Raw genomic sequence first — 18,624 nt, forward strand, 5'->3', positions numbered from 1 at the left:
CTTGTTTTGTGTATTTTGCCCAGGTTTCTAGTTGTTTACAGCTGAAGGAAAACTTCATACCCTCTTACTCTTACTTACTGTGTATATGCTAAAAGCGAATGTCTTCTAATTACTTATTTTAATGTGTAAATTGTCTCCAGTATGGCCAGTAAGTTCCTTTAAAAACTGGCTCTTTAAACCTGTCATCACAATGTCATAATTTTTTAGCATTTCTGTATCAAAAAAAAAAAAATCCCCAGGCTCATCTTAAACTCTCTTTTCCTCAGCCAAAAAGACCATTTTCCCAAGAATACCTGCTTCTTTGTAATGGGGAATAGTATTTAAATATAGTAGAGTTTGAGGCAGAGGAGTGACATTCAACTTGTAGTAAAATATCACCATGGTTCTTTATTGTTTAATGGACCATACAGCACAGGAGCAGGGTACACAGAGCAGGGAAGAAAGCATTGCAATAAAATCACACAGAATGATAGAGGCTAAAACCAAAATAGTAACAGTAGAGATGGGATATATTCTAATGGCAGGATTCATAATTAATATAATTCACTGAAATATTAAATGTGAGTTATGAGAGAAAAATATACATTATTATTACAACTCCTAGAGCTTGGGACAATCCTCAGTTATAAGAGGAACCTTCAGCCAAATTTGGCTTGAATGTTAAGATTGATGATGCTACAGACACCCCAAGAGGGTTTAAAAAGGTCTATTAGTCACATGATGAAGTTTTCTGGGGCACCAGGGTAGCTCCCAGGCATGTCCAAACATAGTTTTAAAGAGCAGGGACCTGAAACTGGCTTAGAGTTTTATGGGGGTTAGTGGGTGGGACCTGGGAGAGGAATCCTGTGCACAGAAAGGGGCTCGTGTGCTTTGAACCTACTGCCAACAGAAGAACCTGGGCTTCTTCATCAGCTCTCCCAGATGTGGAGACAAGAGCAAGAGCTGTCAGCAAGCAAGTCAAACATCGAAAGGTGGCGTCAAACTCCACTACATAGAGCTCCTTACAAGAGGGTTTTTTTTCCCTCTGAATAACCAGAGTTATAGAATTGCCATTAACAGAGATGAGGAAGACTGTTCATTGAAAAAGTTCGCAGGATAAAATTCAGAGATTGGATTTAAGCATGTTGAGTTTCAGAACTCTCTAAGATTTATACTAGAGGTTTATAACTTTTTTTTTCTTTTTTATTGCTCAATTACAGTTGTCCCCATTTTCCTCCCATTACCTGCCCTACCCACCCCCACCTCCCACATTCTCTCCTTTCCCCCATCTGTTGTCTTTGTCCATGGGTCCTTTATACATGTTCCTTGATGACCCTTCCTCTTCTTCTCCCCATTACCCTTCTCCCCGCTCCCCTCTGGCACTGTCAGTTCCTTCTTTATTTCCATGTCTCTGGTTCTGTTTTGCTCACTTGTTTTTTTTGTTGATTAGGTTCTACTTTAACATTGATTCTTTTTTTTTTGAATTGCTTATTAAAATATTTCCTTGTATTTACTTTTTAAATTAAATGTATTGAGATAGTATTGGTTAATAACATTATATAAATTTCAGGTGTCCAACTTTACAATATGACATCGGTATACTGTCTGTGTGCTCACCACCAAAAGTCTAATCTCCTCCCACCACCATATATTTGATTCTCTTTACCCTCTTTGTCCTTCCCCCATTGCTCCCCACTCTAGTAATCACCATTCTGTTGTCTGTGTCTATGAGTTTGGGGGTTTTTCATTTGTTGCTTTTTGCTTTATATACCACATGATTTATTATTTTTTACAAAACCATGTTGCTCACAAAGAGGGTCATGGCCTAATTTAAACATTTTTTTGTAAAAATCAAAATTGCACAATATTATGAGCTTTAATATCAGAATCACTTAAAGATATACACCCTACTCTTAGGTAGTTGGTTTCTTTGGACAAAACAACAAGCAAGGAAAATAATTTGGAAATAGGTGAATGAAACTATTTGATTATTTTATTTATTAGTCGATCCTTTGATATTTATCAGACAATGTTCTATATTATTTTATGAGTAGAATGCATTAGAGCAGTGAAACTTTATTAATGTAGAGGTCTTTCTATTTCAAATTAATATTGTATAATTTTGAATTATTGTTTTTTAAAGTTACACACTGTTTAAAAATGTAACAATCATTCCAATCATTCTACAAAATTAGCTATATTGATTATGTGGTATATTAGAACCTGTAATGCATTTCCATTTAGAAACATGTCCAAAGTTTGTTTGGAAAGAATTAGATTTTAACTTGATTTAGTCACTTTGGAAAAAAAGTATATTCAGGGCCATTTTTTTTTTTACTCTCCATACAAATTGGAATTGACAGAATCAATACCAATGCCAACTTGTATAAAATTAAACGATCTAGCAATTTTTGTGTTCTCTACCGTCCGTGAGAAATACTGCCTGTGGTGGTCAACACCCCCGTTCTGTTCTTCGTCTGTCTTGTGCGTTGTGGTCGTTGACCTGGTATCGCTGCTCTTCCTTTCCAGTCCATGGATGTAAAAAATAATTCTTTAGACATTAGATCTGGATCCAAATTGTGTTTCTGCTTTTGAAAAGCAGCAAGTCATTTAATATCTGTAGTCCTCAGTTTTCTTATTTATAAGTGTGAGGTTAATATAAGTGATCTCCGTTTGTGTATAGCTCAAAAATGCTTTAATGTTATGATTTAGAATCAAGCCATCTTAGCCATCTATTTTCTTAAATAGGTAAGATTTTATTAGCAGGAGTTTCCAACTCCAAAAACACCTCTTACTTCCAATCTAACACCAATCCTCAACCACCACACCCTTGCCTCAAGGCATGGAAGCTGCCATCTAGAACTGGAATTGTCTAGGTGTGGAATTATCAGCAACTCTACCAGGCAGGTAGGGAAGAGGGAAAGGAAGAAAGTTCCTGATACGATGGTGTCACAGAGCAAATGGGAAGCTCATGTCCCCAGTTAGTGCTCTAGCAAGTTTTCCTGCTGAAATATTGTTACCCGTTGTTCTATTGTAATTTTGGAGCAGGATAACATTAACGCCATCAATGAGCATATTGAACTGCTTTATCATTTCCAAAGTACTTATTTCACTCATTCATTTATCTGACTGATATTGGTTGATCACCTTCCAAGGGCAGGCAGTGTTCCAGACAATGATGACATAAATGGCAGTCTTTTTAATTAGCTTAACTTCTCCAGGTTTTGCTATTGTTTTTTCTCTTTTTAAATAGGGAAACTAAAGCTCATCAAGTGTGTGATGAAAGTCACATGGCTGATAAGTAACAACATCATAGTTCAAACTCAGGTCTTTAAAAACAATGCTCTTTATTTTAAGCTTTGTGAAGAATCTTTATGGTTGACCTTGATTTATAGGGAAATTGCTTCTAAAATTCCAAATAATTGGCAAAAAATATGCATTGTGGAGAAAAATCTGTTGGATAGTTGGGTATTATTTATATATTCTTGTCCCTGCTTCTGAAGAAGTATCACTGAAATGCTTGGCTTCTAAAAATATTGGAGTCCATGGATTTCATTTCGAATGATCCTTACGAGTGATCTATAGGCCAGAACTCTGGGGAGAATTAGAACAGAGAGATAGGGGTCTGATAACTCAAACTCCTAAGAACACCATGTTTCTTTATACACTAAAATGAATTCAATTTTTTCCTGGCTAGTGTGGGTCTGGATTGAGCACCAGCCTACGAGCCAGAAAGTTGCTGGTTCTATTCCCGGTCAGGGCACATGCCTGGTTGCAGGCCAGGTCCCCAGTAGGGGGCTTGCAGGAGGCAACTAGTCAAGGAGGCAGCTGGTCAATGTATCTGATGTATCTTTTGTACATTGACAGTTCTCTTCCTCTCTTTCTCCCACCTTTCCCATCTTTCTAAAATTAAATAAATAAAATCTTTTTTTTAAAGTGCTAAAGTGAATCCACTTTTACTACCTTTTAACTCACTAATGTATTAGTGGTGTTTCCTCATCCTTTTGTTGTTGTTTTGTTTTCTGTGTTTTGGGTTACTGCCTGCATGGGTATTGTGACTATCAGAATGACAAATGCTATAAACCAGAGCAGAGCTGCAATTTTGGAGATGACTGAGGAGATTCCACTGATGAAAATGAATGTGCGAGCTCCTGGTCTTTTGAAAAAGGCTGGTGTGTCTGGCATGACTCCTGGGTTTAAAACTTGGATTGGGTTTTGGGGGTTGGCTCTCAGCCAACCCTAAGGCCTCCCAAAGGCCACACACACTTGGAAATAAAAATGGTAGTTTGTTAGGTTGTCACAGTCACTCTAACCTCATTCACTGTGAGCATCAAATTTTCTTCCCTGACAGCAACTGGAGAGCTCTGGAGAGACCCCCGCGTGGTGCCACAGCAAGCAAGTCAAGCGTTTAATGAGTGTGTTTGCCTCCTAGGACTGCCATAACGAAGTGCCACAGACTGGATAGTGTAAACAACGAACACTTATTGTGAACATTTTGGGAGGCTAAAATTCTGAAGTCAGGTTCCAGGGGGACCGGATTTGAGGACTCCAAAGGAGAATCATCTGTCCCATGGCTCTCTCCTAGCCCCTGGTAACCTCAGACATTTCTTGGCTTGCAGATGGCATTCTCCTCCTGTCTTCACATCATATTCCCTCCAAGCATGTCTGCCTCTGTGTTCGATTTTCCCTTTTTATTGGGACACAGCCATATTGAATTAAGGCCACCCTATGGACCTTATTTTAAGCTGATCATTGAAAAAGACTCATTTCCAAATATGGTCGCATTTACAGGGACTGGAGGTTAAGACTTCAACATCTCTTAGGGCACACAATTCAGCCCCTAACAGTGAGTAATCAAACTCCAGTCTAATTTTGGTAATTGTAGATAGGGGTAGTGCATGCTGCCATAAGGTGCATTTCCCAAATGAAACACCCTGAATTCTGCCACACGTTTGATCTTGCCAGAATCTCGAAATCCTGGCCTCTCAGATGGTGACAGTAAAATTTGCCTCATGTGCCAGTGGGTTGTAGAGATCAAGTGTGATGATGCGTATGTGGGGAAAGCAGCCTGAAGGCGGTGGAGGTGCCATGCAGATGTCCCTGTAGGTCACACAGGCTCAAGGGGTTGGGGACGGCTCATTTTTTCAATAAGGAGCAGAGGTCAAGTCTTAGACTTTCTGATGGAGGGACAAAGGACATTAGCAGAATAAAGAAGGGACATGAATTTGGAGGTACTACAGGATAGAAAAAAGGTGTCTAAATGTTGAAATTCTATAGCCCTATGAAAAAACAAAACTGTCCAAAACAGCCTGATCGAGCCAGAGAAAGGAAGGTCTAAGTTCTACCCAAACACTTGGCTCTCCATACATAAAATGTTTTGGATATTTGGATAGACAAGTATAAAGCCCAATATCTCCCCTGTTGTGTTGCATATTAAAATTCTCAGTGTTTTATTTATGCACTCTACTGATGGCTGAATTTTTGAAAGCTCTCTTATTTATATTTCATAAGTAATCTCTGCATTGTTTTACAATAATTGAATAGTTTGGGGAGTCCATTAAATGATTTCTAGAACTAACTTGTTGATCAATGGCATAAATTTCCTGTCAGACGAGTTAAACTGCATACTATGAAGTACTTTGCTAAAAGCACACAGTTGGAAATTGTTTTGTCAGTGAGTTACAGGCACGGCTCTTAGATTTTCCTTTTGTTTTTAATGGAAATGCATTTGGCAGCTCAGATCACATGGAATATAATTAAAACCTCTAACTGTTCATCCACCTATGGACGCCTGGGCTGCTTCCAGACCTTGGCTATTGCAAATGATGCTGCAGTGAGCAAAGGGGTGCATAGATCTTTTCAAATTACTGTTTTCATTTTCTTTAGATAAACAGCAAGGAGTGGAATTTCTGGATGCTATGATAGTTCTATTTTTAATTTTTTGAGGAACCTCTCTACTGTTTTTTATAGTGGCTGCTCCGATTTACATTTCCACTAAGAGTGTATGAGCGTTTTCTTTTCTCTGCATCCCTGCCAACCCTTATTACTTCTTCGTTGTTCGTAATAACCATGCTAAGAGGTGTGAGGTGATGTCTCACTGTGCTTTGACTTGCACTTTGCTGATGACTAGTTATGTGGAGCATTTTCATGTGTGTGTCAGCCATCCATATGTCAACTACATTGTAATTTAAAAACGACTCAGAGATAGAAAAGCGTAAACAATTCCCTTGTTGTTATTTTTATCCTGTTTGAATCCTGTCCTTGTTTCTAAGGCACTTCTTGTATCCGGAAGCTACTCCAGTGGGCCCTGGGGGTGAAGAGGTGCACCTCAAGAGTGCCGTGTGGGAAGAACCCGGCGCTGCCTGCACCATGAGCTTCTGGCATTTCATGTCTGTAACAGTCACGGGGCCACTCAGATTCTCATTCAGGTAGGATCTTTGCCTGTGATGTCTCTGTGTTCAGTGAGGTTTCCTACAAGTAGCACATGGCCAAAAAGGAGTTTGTTACAACTCTGCTAACTGGGCCAGAAGAAGCCTCCTTTAGCTGCTACTTGTGGTTCAAATGTTCTGTGGAGTTTACTAACCTGGGACTGGGAACTAGCTCTGAGCTTAACATCATCCTCTATGATTATGATTGAATCCCAGAGACTCCTTTCATGTTATCAATCTGTGTAAGACAGGTAAGTTTCTTCTGTTGAGACACTTCCTTCCCTATCCTTCTTAGCCAAAGAAAGTAGAGTATTTGTGCCTCTAAAAGAAGAATGACTACCCATTTTAACTCATGTGTGAGTGATGATTAAGGGAACTGATATTAGACATTCTAGTTCCAAGAGCACCATGCAAAGTACTGAACTGCTCAGAATGAAATGATCCATATGTGATTACAGTGAACCACTTATTAACTGTGACCCAGTAATGCATTTTCTCCCTGAGCATTAATTGGGTGTTTCTGTCAGAGCTTTAATTTAGTATAATAAAGTGACAGTATTTGGAGAGCAAAATAACAAAGTATATATTAATATTAATGAGACTTTGTTCATATACCTTTACTCTTTGGCAAATTAAAACAGCAGCAAAAAGTTGATGAGAGAGAGACAGAGAGAGAGAGGGAGCAAGTGTGCTCATCTCAAGAATCTACTTAGAATTTTAAGAAAGCTGCCTTTAAAATCACGCTCTGGAGGCCACTGCTGTCCTATTGCACGTGAGCTGCGGTGAAGTGCCCAGCACTGATGGAAAGCAACTGACCAGAACACCGAGGGCTCCCGTGTCTGAGCGGAGAATGGCCAGCTGCAGAGTCCGTGTTTTATCTGAAACCTAGGACTCTGCTCTAATGATGCAGAAAAGCCAGCCTAACAAAACACACACAGCAAACATCACAGTGATTTCTTCTTATATTTAAATAGGTAAACTTAGTCAAATATAATGCTTGCAGAATATAGTTCTCACAGGAGTGCTTCGCTAGTGTCTGTTGAATGTGATACTTACGTGATACATACCATGTGAAGGGTCTGGTTCAGCTCTTCAGACTTTGCTTTTGTTATTAGTTTCACTCATGTTTACATTCCGGCTCTCTTATATTATGGAAACATACTTTATATTACTATAAAATGCACAATTAAACTATTTGAGATATGTCTTCCTAGCAAGTCATGTTGAACTCCTTTGGTTCCTCCACTTGATTCCTGTGGACATTTAACAGCTGTCTTCCTACCATATTTTTAAAAATACATATATTTTAAACTATATGTCTATTCTTATTTAGTATCATTTATTACAAAAGGGAGAAATTTTTCATAGTATATATTGATATTTTTTCATGAATTTCAGGGCAGTCATTTTATTTTGCTAGTTAATATGATAATGTATTTTTGATCATCATTATAAAGTACTTCTTAGCCTTCTCTCTGTCTGTGCAACACCAGGCTGGATTTTACCCTCGTGAGTTTGAGAACATCCCAGCCAGATGGCAAACAGAGTAGGGGAAGAGAATCTGCCTTTAATTTTTCTTTCTTTACTTTTTTAAACTGAGTGTCCCTCAGTTCCAGAAATTCTTCCTGCTCACGGGCTACTCATGTATATTTATTCATTTCAGCAATAGGCTATGAATCCTCAGAGCAAGGCCTTGAGGTTTCTGTCTCTATGCCCCTCTGCCCAGCTTTTCAGAGAAGGGACTGACGGATGAAGGCACTGCTGGAAAAGAGTGGTACCCACGTAGAGCCCGCTGCCAAGCTTGGGACAGTCCTTGTTTGACACCAAAAAAAAAATGGCTGTTAGGCATTACATGCACAACCTTAAAGTCTCATCTAAGAATTTGTAATCTAAGTGTGAAATACAGGCAGATAACCAGATGCAAGAGTCCCATGACCATTGAACAATGATTTAATAATAATATATTTTAATGGGTAGTATTGATTATGGAGCACAACCACAATAATACACAACAATAGATGCATTTATTGACAACTAAGTACATGCCATTTATTTAACGTTAACACGTAGTATTTCACATATTGAATAATTCTTGGCACAACCCTCTGCGTTAAATAATGCGAGCCCCACTTTACTACAGCGAGGATTAAAGGAGCCTCATAGAAATAACTTACCCATCCTATGGCTACGTCACCAGTCAGTGAAGGACTGTGAGTTGGAATTCAGGTGTATTTACATCCAGAAGTGATGTGTTCACCCCTCACCATCCCAAAGTGTCCCTCACTGATACTAGTGAGTACTTCACTCTCATAATGAGATAGAGACTTTTGTGTTACTGAGATCCAAATTAATTACATAGATTCATTTTCTTTTTTAAGAAAACAAAATGAATAAGAGTTCTTAGAATGGATTTGTGTAATTCTTAAACTACTCCTGGAATAAAGGAGTGAATTCAAGGAAACCACAACAAAGAAAAGCTATTGCTTTAGGAAATATTTAGTGAAGAGCAGTACTATTTTACATTGTATATGTATTTCACTTCTATATTTCTTGCTTTCAGGGGAAAAAAAGAACTACTTTTTTTGTTTTTTTTTAATTTATTTATTTTTATTGTTGTTCAAGTACAGTTGTCTCCATTTCCCCTCACTACACCCCCTGCCCCAGCCATCCCCACCTCCCACCCTCCATCTTACCTCCCTTTGGCTTTGTCCATGGGTCTTTTACACATGTTTCTTGACAACTCTTCGCTTCCCCTCTGCCCCGTTATCCCCCTCCCACTCCGCTCTGGTTACTGCCAGTTTGTTCTTTATTTCAAAGCCTCTGGTTGTATTTTGCTTGCTTGTTTGTTTCGTTGATCAGGTTCCACTTAAGGGTGAGATCATATGGTATTTGTCTTTCACCGCTTGACTTACTTCACTTAGCATAATGCTCTCCAGTTCCATCCATGCTGTCGTGAAGGGAAGGAGCTCCTTCTTTCTTTCTGCTGGGTAGTATTCCATTTTGTAAATGTACCACCATTTTTCTACTCTTCACTAAATAGATATAATTGAAACAATGTAACCTTTGTCTTATATCAAAGTGATGAGTAGATTATAATAAGATGGAAGAAGTATTTTGCTGAGAAATTAACCTTACTAATTTTCTTTACTTTGAAGTTTGCTTTAGTTATAAATTTAAAAAAATGAAATGAAATAGCTAAGCTTTTTCAAGAGAAATGACAACTTAAAAATATAACTAGTTTTAATGTGCGATGAAAGGGATTTTAAGGTAGAAGGATTATTACCTAACAGTCACTGCTTGGGACAAGCTGCTTTGAGAGTGGGATTTAGTTCAAGGGAACTGGTTGTGATCTCTGCTTTTCCACGGCCTTTCCACTCATACTCAGATGGGCTAAGTGGGAAGTCCAAGGTTATAAGCAACAGGAGGAGCTAGAATTTGAACTCAGGTACTATTAAGATTAGAATGTTAACACAATCTGTTTGGCTTCTTTCTATGGTGGAAGATTGGATGTTGATAATCTAAATTAAAATCCATGGGCCATGTCTTTATCTGAATTTAGTAATAATTCATTTTTGTTATTTTATTTATTTATTTTTTGAATAGTTCATTTTTATTGTATTTCTTCCCATTACCATTTATCCCCTATACCCTCTTAGTATACTTATTCTTGATACCATTGATCAATTTTACCTATCTTTTAACTAATTTACACTCACTATTAAATTTAAGTGTATTCAGACCATCTAAGATTTAAAACAAAAAATTAAGCAAGTGCTCAGGAGTAGACGAAGAGATCCACAACATATAAAAATAACTTATTTTTATAAATATATGTACCAAAGGGGGATAGGGTCAAGGGTGGGAAGTGGGGATGGCTTGGGTGGGGGGAGGGAGTGGAGGAGACAACTGTACTTGAACAATAAAAAATGTGAAAAAATATTTAATTTTACTTAAATTTCCAGTCATTTGTTTTCTGATGGGGTTAAATAATGATGAATAATATGTAGATTTCAATACACTAAAAAGAATTAGGAGGGCATATTTTAATTTACCTGTGTCTGACAATTTGTTGTCATGGGTAAAAGTCCATTTAGCCTCATCAAGAAACAAAACATCTCTGCATCTTTTCAGCCTGCCATTTGAATAAAATGCAGGACACCTGCTACCTAAAGAGCATTATCGTGTTTTGGAAATACTCCATCTATAATAAACTGTTGATAGTTTAATCAAGATGGCTGTATGCTGTTGGGAATTTGAATCTATTTGATTGAAGGCATTCAGGGCTATCCATTATACCATCATGATTGAAAACATAATATATTCAAGCAGAAGTGGAGAAAAATAATGTGTTTCAGGAGAGCCCTCCTGATTATAGAGCCTAGTTATGCTGAAAGACTGTAATTAAATTAGTTCATTGCTTTATCTTGCTTAGTGATTCAGAGAATTTTAGAGCTGGTGGGGTCTTTGAAATACATTTAATCTAAGCTATTCATTTTACGGATGAAGGAACTAAGATTATGAGGTTATATATTCTTGCCCTAGCTCATATGGTATTTTAAGAAAAAGTTAGGATATCAATCCAATTCTTCTGACTTCTAATTTAGAGCTCTTATACTTGACTTCCTGGAAATTCTATGTAAAGATCATACCGAATGTGGTAAAACAGATTTTGTTCAATAGGCAGTGGAAAATGTCAAATCAACAAATGAAAGGCCAGATTCCGTTGCCCACTAAGCAGAGTGTGGCCACTCTGAGTCATCTTTTACTCTCATTCTAGAAACAATAAGCCTCAGTTGTCAACTGGCAAAAGGGAGCATTCTCCATCCTGCCCAACCCTTCACTACCCTGTCCCCCCAGGCCCACACAGTCGCCAAATCCCGATCTGAAATTGGTAATGACTGTAGCTGCTAACACTACACGTGCCCAGGTGTTAGAGTATATCAGACAGCCTTTTGGTTTTAGGCATATTTTGATCTCATATTTAGGCATATTTAGCTTACTGAATACCTGACACTATTTTACTCACATTGCTGACATTTTACTTATTGTTTCAGAGAAAAGGAGGTAGAAAATTCGAATAGAAAGGATGCATAGAATCTGTATTGATCTATAATCTGGAAAATTGATTTTTTCAAACTTCCATGTGGATTTTACTGTAAATCAATTAAGCTAAACTTTTAGTATCAGAACATTATTTGTTTTTTCAGAATTGTTTCAGCGCCTTAATTCAATCTGCATAGTTTGAGCCATATTGCATTATTGATACCTTGACTAAATCAAGGGAGAAACATCAATCTCTGCATTTCAAGCTGGAGCCATCAAAGATATTAACACACTCAGAATTTTGCTTTTGCCACATGATCACAGTGCCCTGGTATATATATAATAAATGTTTCTTTTTATATTCTTGGAGAACATGGACATATTTGTTCCAGGCATATTTTTAACTGAGATTTTTAAAAAACTTCTTGCTTCTTTCCCATCTTTTACCTCTTTCAGGGGCCTCTACTGTACCCACTAGGAATCCTATACAGCCAGTGCCTCTGTGGTCCCCTCTGCCATGGAGAAAAGATTTATTTAAGGTGCCAACACCTTAGTTTAATTGATCCTGAGAGCTGGTGCCTTACAAGTGACGGGTTAAGTCAGCGCTGTAGAAGGTTATTCCCGGGACTAGAGCTGCTACTTCACTTCTGTTTGGTCTCCCGCTGCTGCTACGTTTCTCTAGGTCCCAGGTATGGGCTGATTCCCTTTTTCACACAATGTGCTAAATCTTTTCCTATATTAACTAATTTTATCTTCAGAATAAATTTGCGAGGTTGATAGTTTGTACTAATTTTACAGACCAGGAAATTGAGCCCCAGGTCACATCAACAGTAAGTGGTATATGAGGATTAAAAGCTAATTCTAACTTCAAAATCCACACTCTTAACCACTACTTTGAACTTCTGCTGTTAGAATTTAAACCATTCTTATACTCAGGGCAGAGATATTACAGTCCACCCAAGTTTTCCAGTGGCTCTGAAATCATACAAACTAGAGATTCCCATCTCTGCATATTGATAAATCCACATGCCTGTTCCACATGTATGTTACATAGGGGACATGATTCCCCTGTATGTGACACAGGGGACGTGTTCAGCAACTTCTGCTGTTTTATTTATTTTTCTAACTTAGCTTGTCAATATCTATTAACAGTAATTGTACTTATCTAAATCACTCTCCCTCATATCTAATATAATTCAAAAACTTCAAAATAAATTTTAATAGCTGAATTTTATGTTGGTAAGGAAAGAATGGATTGAAAACTATGTAACTTGATTTTATAAAAACAAACCTAGCTAGATGAGTCTCTTAATTAATTATATTAATTATTGCTCAAGTATGAAATCTTGAAAACTATTGCAAATATCTATTATTTCATAATCTTCCTCTAAGATGATCAAACTTGGTGAATAACAATTTCCCTCCTTGAAAATTGAGGCATTTTAAGTTAAAAGCAGAGTTCTTCAAGATCTGGGGTTAACCGTGTGTCGGAGTGTCTGTGTCACAGACCCCTTTGGTAGTCTGATGAACTTCAGAATTACTTCTCAGAATACTGTTATAAATGTAAAAAAATATTATACTTATAAAGGGAATAATTAAATTCACAGTAATTAAAATATTTTTAAATCCAAAATTATGACTTAATAAAGGTATGTTAAAAGACAAGATCTAACGGAGGATAAAATAACTACTATTATTTCAAAAGAGTGATGAGCATACATATTTTTAAGATAGAGCACTGTAATGTTGTGTTAAATATTTGCTGTTCTGATGAGAGAGTCACAGGTACTACTAATGCCTATGATTTGTTGTCTGTATTCATGACTGAAGAAAATACCAAATTTCATTTGAAGTTAGTAAAAATAAAGATGTATTTCCTCCATCCATGTTACAACCCTCTTGAAAACCACTATTTTATATATAAGGGGACTTGAGAATATTTAATTGTGTAAGGGTGTATGTCTTATATATTTAGTGTTTACATGCATTTATTTATTAAGAAAAAATATGTCTTATCTGAGTGGGAAGTTTTTGCATGAATCAACTCCAGTTCCCAATGACTGAAGATAAAGACACTGAAGAGAATGTTCTATCTGAAGTAAATTCAGAGCAGGCTAAATGTAAATGGGTTTAGGTTCTGCCACAGCAAAGAGCTATTTCAGTGGCTGGGTATCAGGCTTGCAGCCAGGTAGACTCAGCAATTTCCAAATTGACTGCCTGCCTGTGAATTAATACATTGAGAGATTTGTCACCCAGATTCAGGAGTGTCTTTTCAAATGCCATAAATGGTCACAGCTATTGACTCTTTATTTAGTATAAGGTCTAGGATAGGAAGAGAAGAAAAACAATATTGTAACTTGCCTACTTTAAGATGCAGGTGGCCAGTAGCTTCACGTGGTTACCATTCATTCTCCCACAGAAAACTCATACACACAACGATGTCCATAACTGCTCTACGTTGGAATCCTGAGTGCCAGTTAATTTTACTTCAACTTTTCCTCATTTCTGATAATATTTTCATTTTAACAGTTTCAAAAAAGTTATCATGACAAACCATTCTTTTTCTCTCATTTCATTTTTTTTAGGATATTGTCTGAAAAATCCTAATAGTCTTTGGCAAATGATAGTAACTCTATTTGGAATTCCTAGGTTTGTGTCAGTTAATTTTTAACACCTGCTCTGCTAATTTTCTGTGGAGTTTGCAACACATGCTTCTACCAAAAATGGTTAAAATTGCTTATCTGTGGGATGATTGTTCTAAATGAATCACATCTCTGATTCAGAGGCTGCTACGAGATTGGCGATCTGTTTTTACTAATTTTAGATCACAGAGTTGGAGTACAGAAAGCCCTTATGATTCACCCACATATATTATTAAATTAAATAATTAAAATCACAATAAAATTAGCAATATTATCTCTGTAAAAGATGAGGAAAGAATACATTCCTATTTGTAATATTTGGTGGATTTTAGTTAAAAAATTTTAAAGCCTGTTTTTTAACAATGAAGAAATAGGCTTAAATTTTCATTTTCCAGATTAGTGTATTTATGTACATCTTTTAAAGAAGTCAGGAATATATTTTTAATAATATATGAGTTGTGTCGACAGAGCTCCTTGGAAAATCTGCTGTGATTCCATCTCTGTGGACAGCATTATGTGAAAGGCGTGAATAAAGAAAAGCTGGGCATTTTAGGGTACACTATGCACTAACTTAGACTGTCTGTTGCCAACTCAGTCCCTTTAATTTCGGGCTACCACTGTCCTTTGCAAAGACTGAGTTGCCAGCCCAATCCTAGCTCTTTCCACTCCTTAATTCCATTCTTGCATTCAAACAACTCTTTAGTGAGTTTGTACTAGATACAGTCTTGCTGTGGTGGAGCTTGTGAGCTTAGTGAAAACTTAAATGCTTGCAAAAGCAACAGTATGGCAGTCAGTCTTTCTATCAGAAACAGACCTCTCCTCTCAGAAACTGAGTGTTCTTCAATATTTTATTGTCCTCTTTCCAAAATTATACTCTTTCTGAGAGGGCGACCACGACTTCCTGCGCTGCATTCTCACTGAGTGGCATTGTGTTTCCACACCACTGAGTCTTTGCTTCATGGCCCTGCTGCACTGCGTGACTCTCTCATATGTGACTCTAATACACAGTTCTGTTCTCCGACGACTAGGGACCTTTCATGATGGAAAGGCTGCATCGGCCTTGTTTACTGCCCTGTTTCCAGCATAAAGCATAGGTTCCAGCATGTGGTAGGAATGATAATCGAATGAGTAAGAGTATAGGCAGCGCAGAATGAAATGCCAGCTATATATAACAAGCCATTTAATATGTTAAAAATTCAAAAGCCGTTAAAATATTTATGGACTGAAAGTATTTAGAGGAAACATGATCTTGAAAGTTATTTGGATAAGTAGAAGAAAGAAGGGAGGGCATTTCAATTGAGAGGTAGAGAAATACAAAATGTATTCAGTGGACTCTGGATTTACCAGTTATCAGTTAGTAATTAAAATATAATATTAATAAAAATAATCAAGTAAGCATTTATTTAACTCAGTATAGTTTATATCATACATTTATATATCAGATACTGTGAAGCTACTTCTGCTAGTTAACACAGTGTTATTACTTTTATTGTTTTTGTAATTTTCAGTTATTTTTGACATAACTTACCTTTAGCTTTAATTTAACTTTATAACCACATTATTGAGTATTTTGTAATGTACTTACATTAAGTAAATTGTAAAGGGTCAAATTAAAAATGCACATTAGTGGTTTGTAAAAGACAAACCACTAGCAGTCTCAGCAAATATAAAAATAATTCAAAACTGCTTTTTGAACAGAAAAGGAAAAACAATTGAAAAATTAAGTTTTTAAAATTATTTTTAATGAACTTACCTTTTAAATTCTGTTTGATATGAGAAAAGAAATTTCAACTTAGCTGCAAATTCAGACATTGTCAACATTATTTTCTTTTCACCAGTTGACATGATATATGGAATAACTTTTGTAGAATTCAATAAAAAATATAAGATTTTTATTTAGTTCTCATAGCCCATGTTATACACAAGATCACTAAATATCAAACATAAACAGCACGATGAGATAGTCGATGCCAGCCAATAGGCATACAACAGCTAACTCTTGTGATAAAATTTAAGATTGAATAAATCAAGAGAAGGTTCTACAGAGTCATCTATTCTCAACATTTTGTAACACACATTTTGCATACATTTTATATAATTTCAAAGAACTTCACATCAATGCTGCTCATGTGATAACAAAAAAAATCCCCAACAAGATTAATGAAACATTAAAGAATAAGATTTTTCTGGGTAACGTTGAGCTTTGGAAGGCTACAAACCATTGGGCTATCTAAGATTTTATTCCCGGAGGACCGATGTTGGGGACCCACTAAAACTGCATGCTGTACCTTCCTACCAGCCTCTCCTCAGGTATAATCATGGTGCTCTGAAACCCCTCTTCTCGTATGGGGACACCATTGCTCATCTTTCCCAAGGGCAAACTTTCCAACTTAACTCCTTTGCTGAATTTAGTTTTTCCCTTAAAATATTTCTCATTTAAGCAAATATAACCATGTTATTCATATACATTTTTCTTCTATTCTCTTATCCATGCCTTTCATTACCCATGACTTCTTAAAAATCTGTGGGCTTTTTTCTGCATTTTTCCAGAAGAAAAGTCCCTTTCTTCCACTATGTTGAAGGTAGGACACAGGTACAATTTATATTGTGCCCTCCATAATAAATGGCTTATTGTGAGGACATATACTATTGGTTAGAAAAAGTAAGAGTTCCCAATATCTCCAGCTTAAATATAAACAAGGAGAATAATATATAAACACATAAGAAAAGGAATTTACAAAGTAGAAGACTTGGGGGAAATTTTTGATGGGGAGTTGAACATGGAATTACCTGTGCAGTCCAGACAGATTTTTCATTCTTTATAAAGCTACTACTTTTGTGGCCCTACTTAAAAACCCTATATCCTGTTGTGGTTGATATTATTCTGTCAAGAATAGAAAAACTGAAAAATATTAAAAGTGAACTTGGATGAATTACCATTCTTTTACTAAATTAGACCATCTGTTTATGAATTTACCTTATGGATCAGACCATATGTATGAAGGCTTTAACACTCATATTTCCATGAATGACTCATTGAAGACTTTGTTATGGCTTATAAGTACTATTATATTTTATTCTCCACGCAGGGTACGCCATTTACTTCATCCTGCAGATAGTCATCATACATTGCTTTGTCCTCTTTTATGCCAACCTGCTGGTGGCAAGAGAGCTTACTTAGTTCTCCAGTTTTACGAGCTGAGGGATCATTATTCTGAGCACCAGCAGTTGAAGTGACACAGAGATGGGAGGTTAAAAAGAAGGGTAAAATATATTTTCTGTGAATTCATGGATTTCTTTTCATCAGCATTCATGAACCCTAAGGATTTTAGGGGTCATATTTTTAATGAGTTATCTTGACTCTTTTTGATTTCAGTGGGGATCATTCAGCATATAAAATCTCACCGAAATTAAAGGTTCATACCGCTCGGAAAGGACTGCAGAATGGGGAGAAAATGCTCCAGGTTAGAGGAGGAGGACTTAATTGCAGGGGGGTTCACTTAAATTACTTTAAGAAAAGCTCTAAATAATGAGGTAAAAGGTAGAAATTAATAACTTTCTTAGCTTCATTAGCACTGGAGCTAACCTTCCTTTGTAGTCAAGAGCACGTGCATGCATGCAGAAGCATGAAGCACTGAAAAGGAGAGAATAATACTCTAAATGGCACTAAACAAATTAAGCTTTCACAAAGCGATTTTGTTCCTTCTGAGTGTTTTTTAAATGTCTAACCAAAAGATAATGAAGGAAAAAAAGTCAAAATCAGAGGAATTTAAAAATTTTTCTCTCTACATTTGAGCTCAAAATATGATGGAAATATGTAAATTGATATTTTTTCCAATTTAGTTTGTTTACTTAGATGTGGAGAGATTGTAAGTTTTATTTTTACAGATTTATAGTTAGAGTGCAGTTACGCTTTTTATTATGACTCTATACATGCAGTAATAAACAACATTTAAAAAACCCATGCAATGCTTCTAAACAGATATCTCAGTACTTGAACCTGTCTTTCTTCTGTGATGTGATTAAAGGCACAACATTGGCATGGATCTACACATAACTTTTTCTAAATACTTTGTCTCCAGCTAAAATGTACTACCTTCTGTGACATACTAGAATTTTAAAATATGTTCTAATTTCTTGAAAGTCTCCCTTTTTTTTCCTTTCAAGCTTTGTAGGCAAGTATAGCTGCCTATCCTGCTTAGCTTAGGCACTATTACGTTTCTAAGAAACTCTTATGAATGCAAACATTGCCAGACAGGGAACTAGACCCAAGTAAATGGCAGTTCATGGTCCAAAATGACTGACAGATTACGGTGGATTCATTTAGTTTTCCTAGATCTCTGGGGAAGAGATCACTCCATATTATATTTTATTTTGCACATACATAATGTAAATTACTTAAATTCTCTTTTAAGTCAGAACTGCAGAAAAGTTCTGTTAAATTTAGTAACTCCAATGTGAATTGCTAGGATCAGAGCCATTCTACAGGCATAGTACCCAATTAGAAGGTCCTTTTGTACCTTCTCGTAGAT

At 36.5% G+C, this 18,624-nt stretch overlaps 1 protein-coding gene across 1 annotated transcript in view; it reads left to right on the plus strand.

Annotated features, from left to right (window-relative positions):
• Nucleotides 1-18,624, plus strand: part of MALRD1 (MAM and LDL receptor class A domain containing 1) — a 543,248-nt gene that overhangs the window by 259,437 nt on the left and 265,187 nt on the right. Inside the window, 3 exon segments of the mRNA XM_071221350.1 lie at nt 3,966-4,233; nt 4,236-4,267; nt 6,252-6,378. Coding sequence (XP_071077451.1) covers nt 3,966-4,233; nt 4,236-4,267; nt 6,252-6,378 — 427 coding nt within the window.

Source organism: Desmodus rotundus, chromosome 4 (assembly GCF_022682495.2).
Source record: "Desmodus rotundus isolate HL8 chromosome 4, HLdesRot8A.1, whole genome shotgun sequence".
In the NCBI taxonomy this organism is placed as follows: domain Eukaryota; kingdom Metazoa; phylum Chordata; class Mammalia; order Chiroptera; family Phyllostomidae; genus Desmodus; species Desmodus rotundus.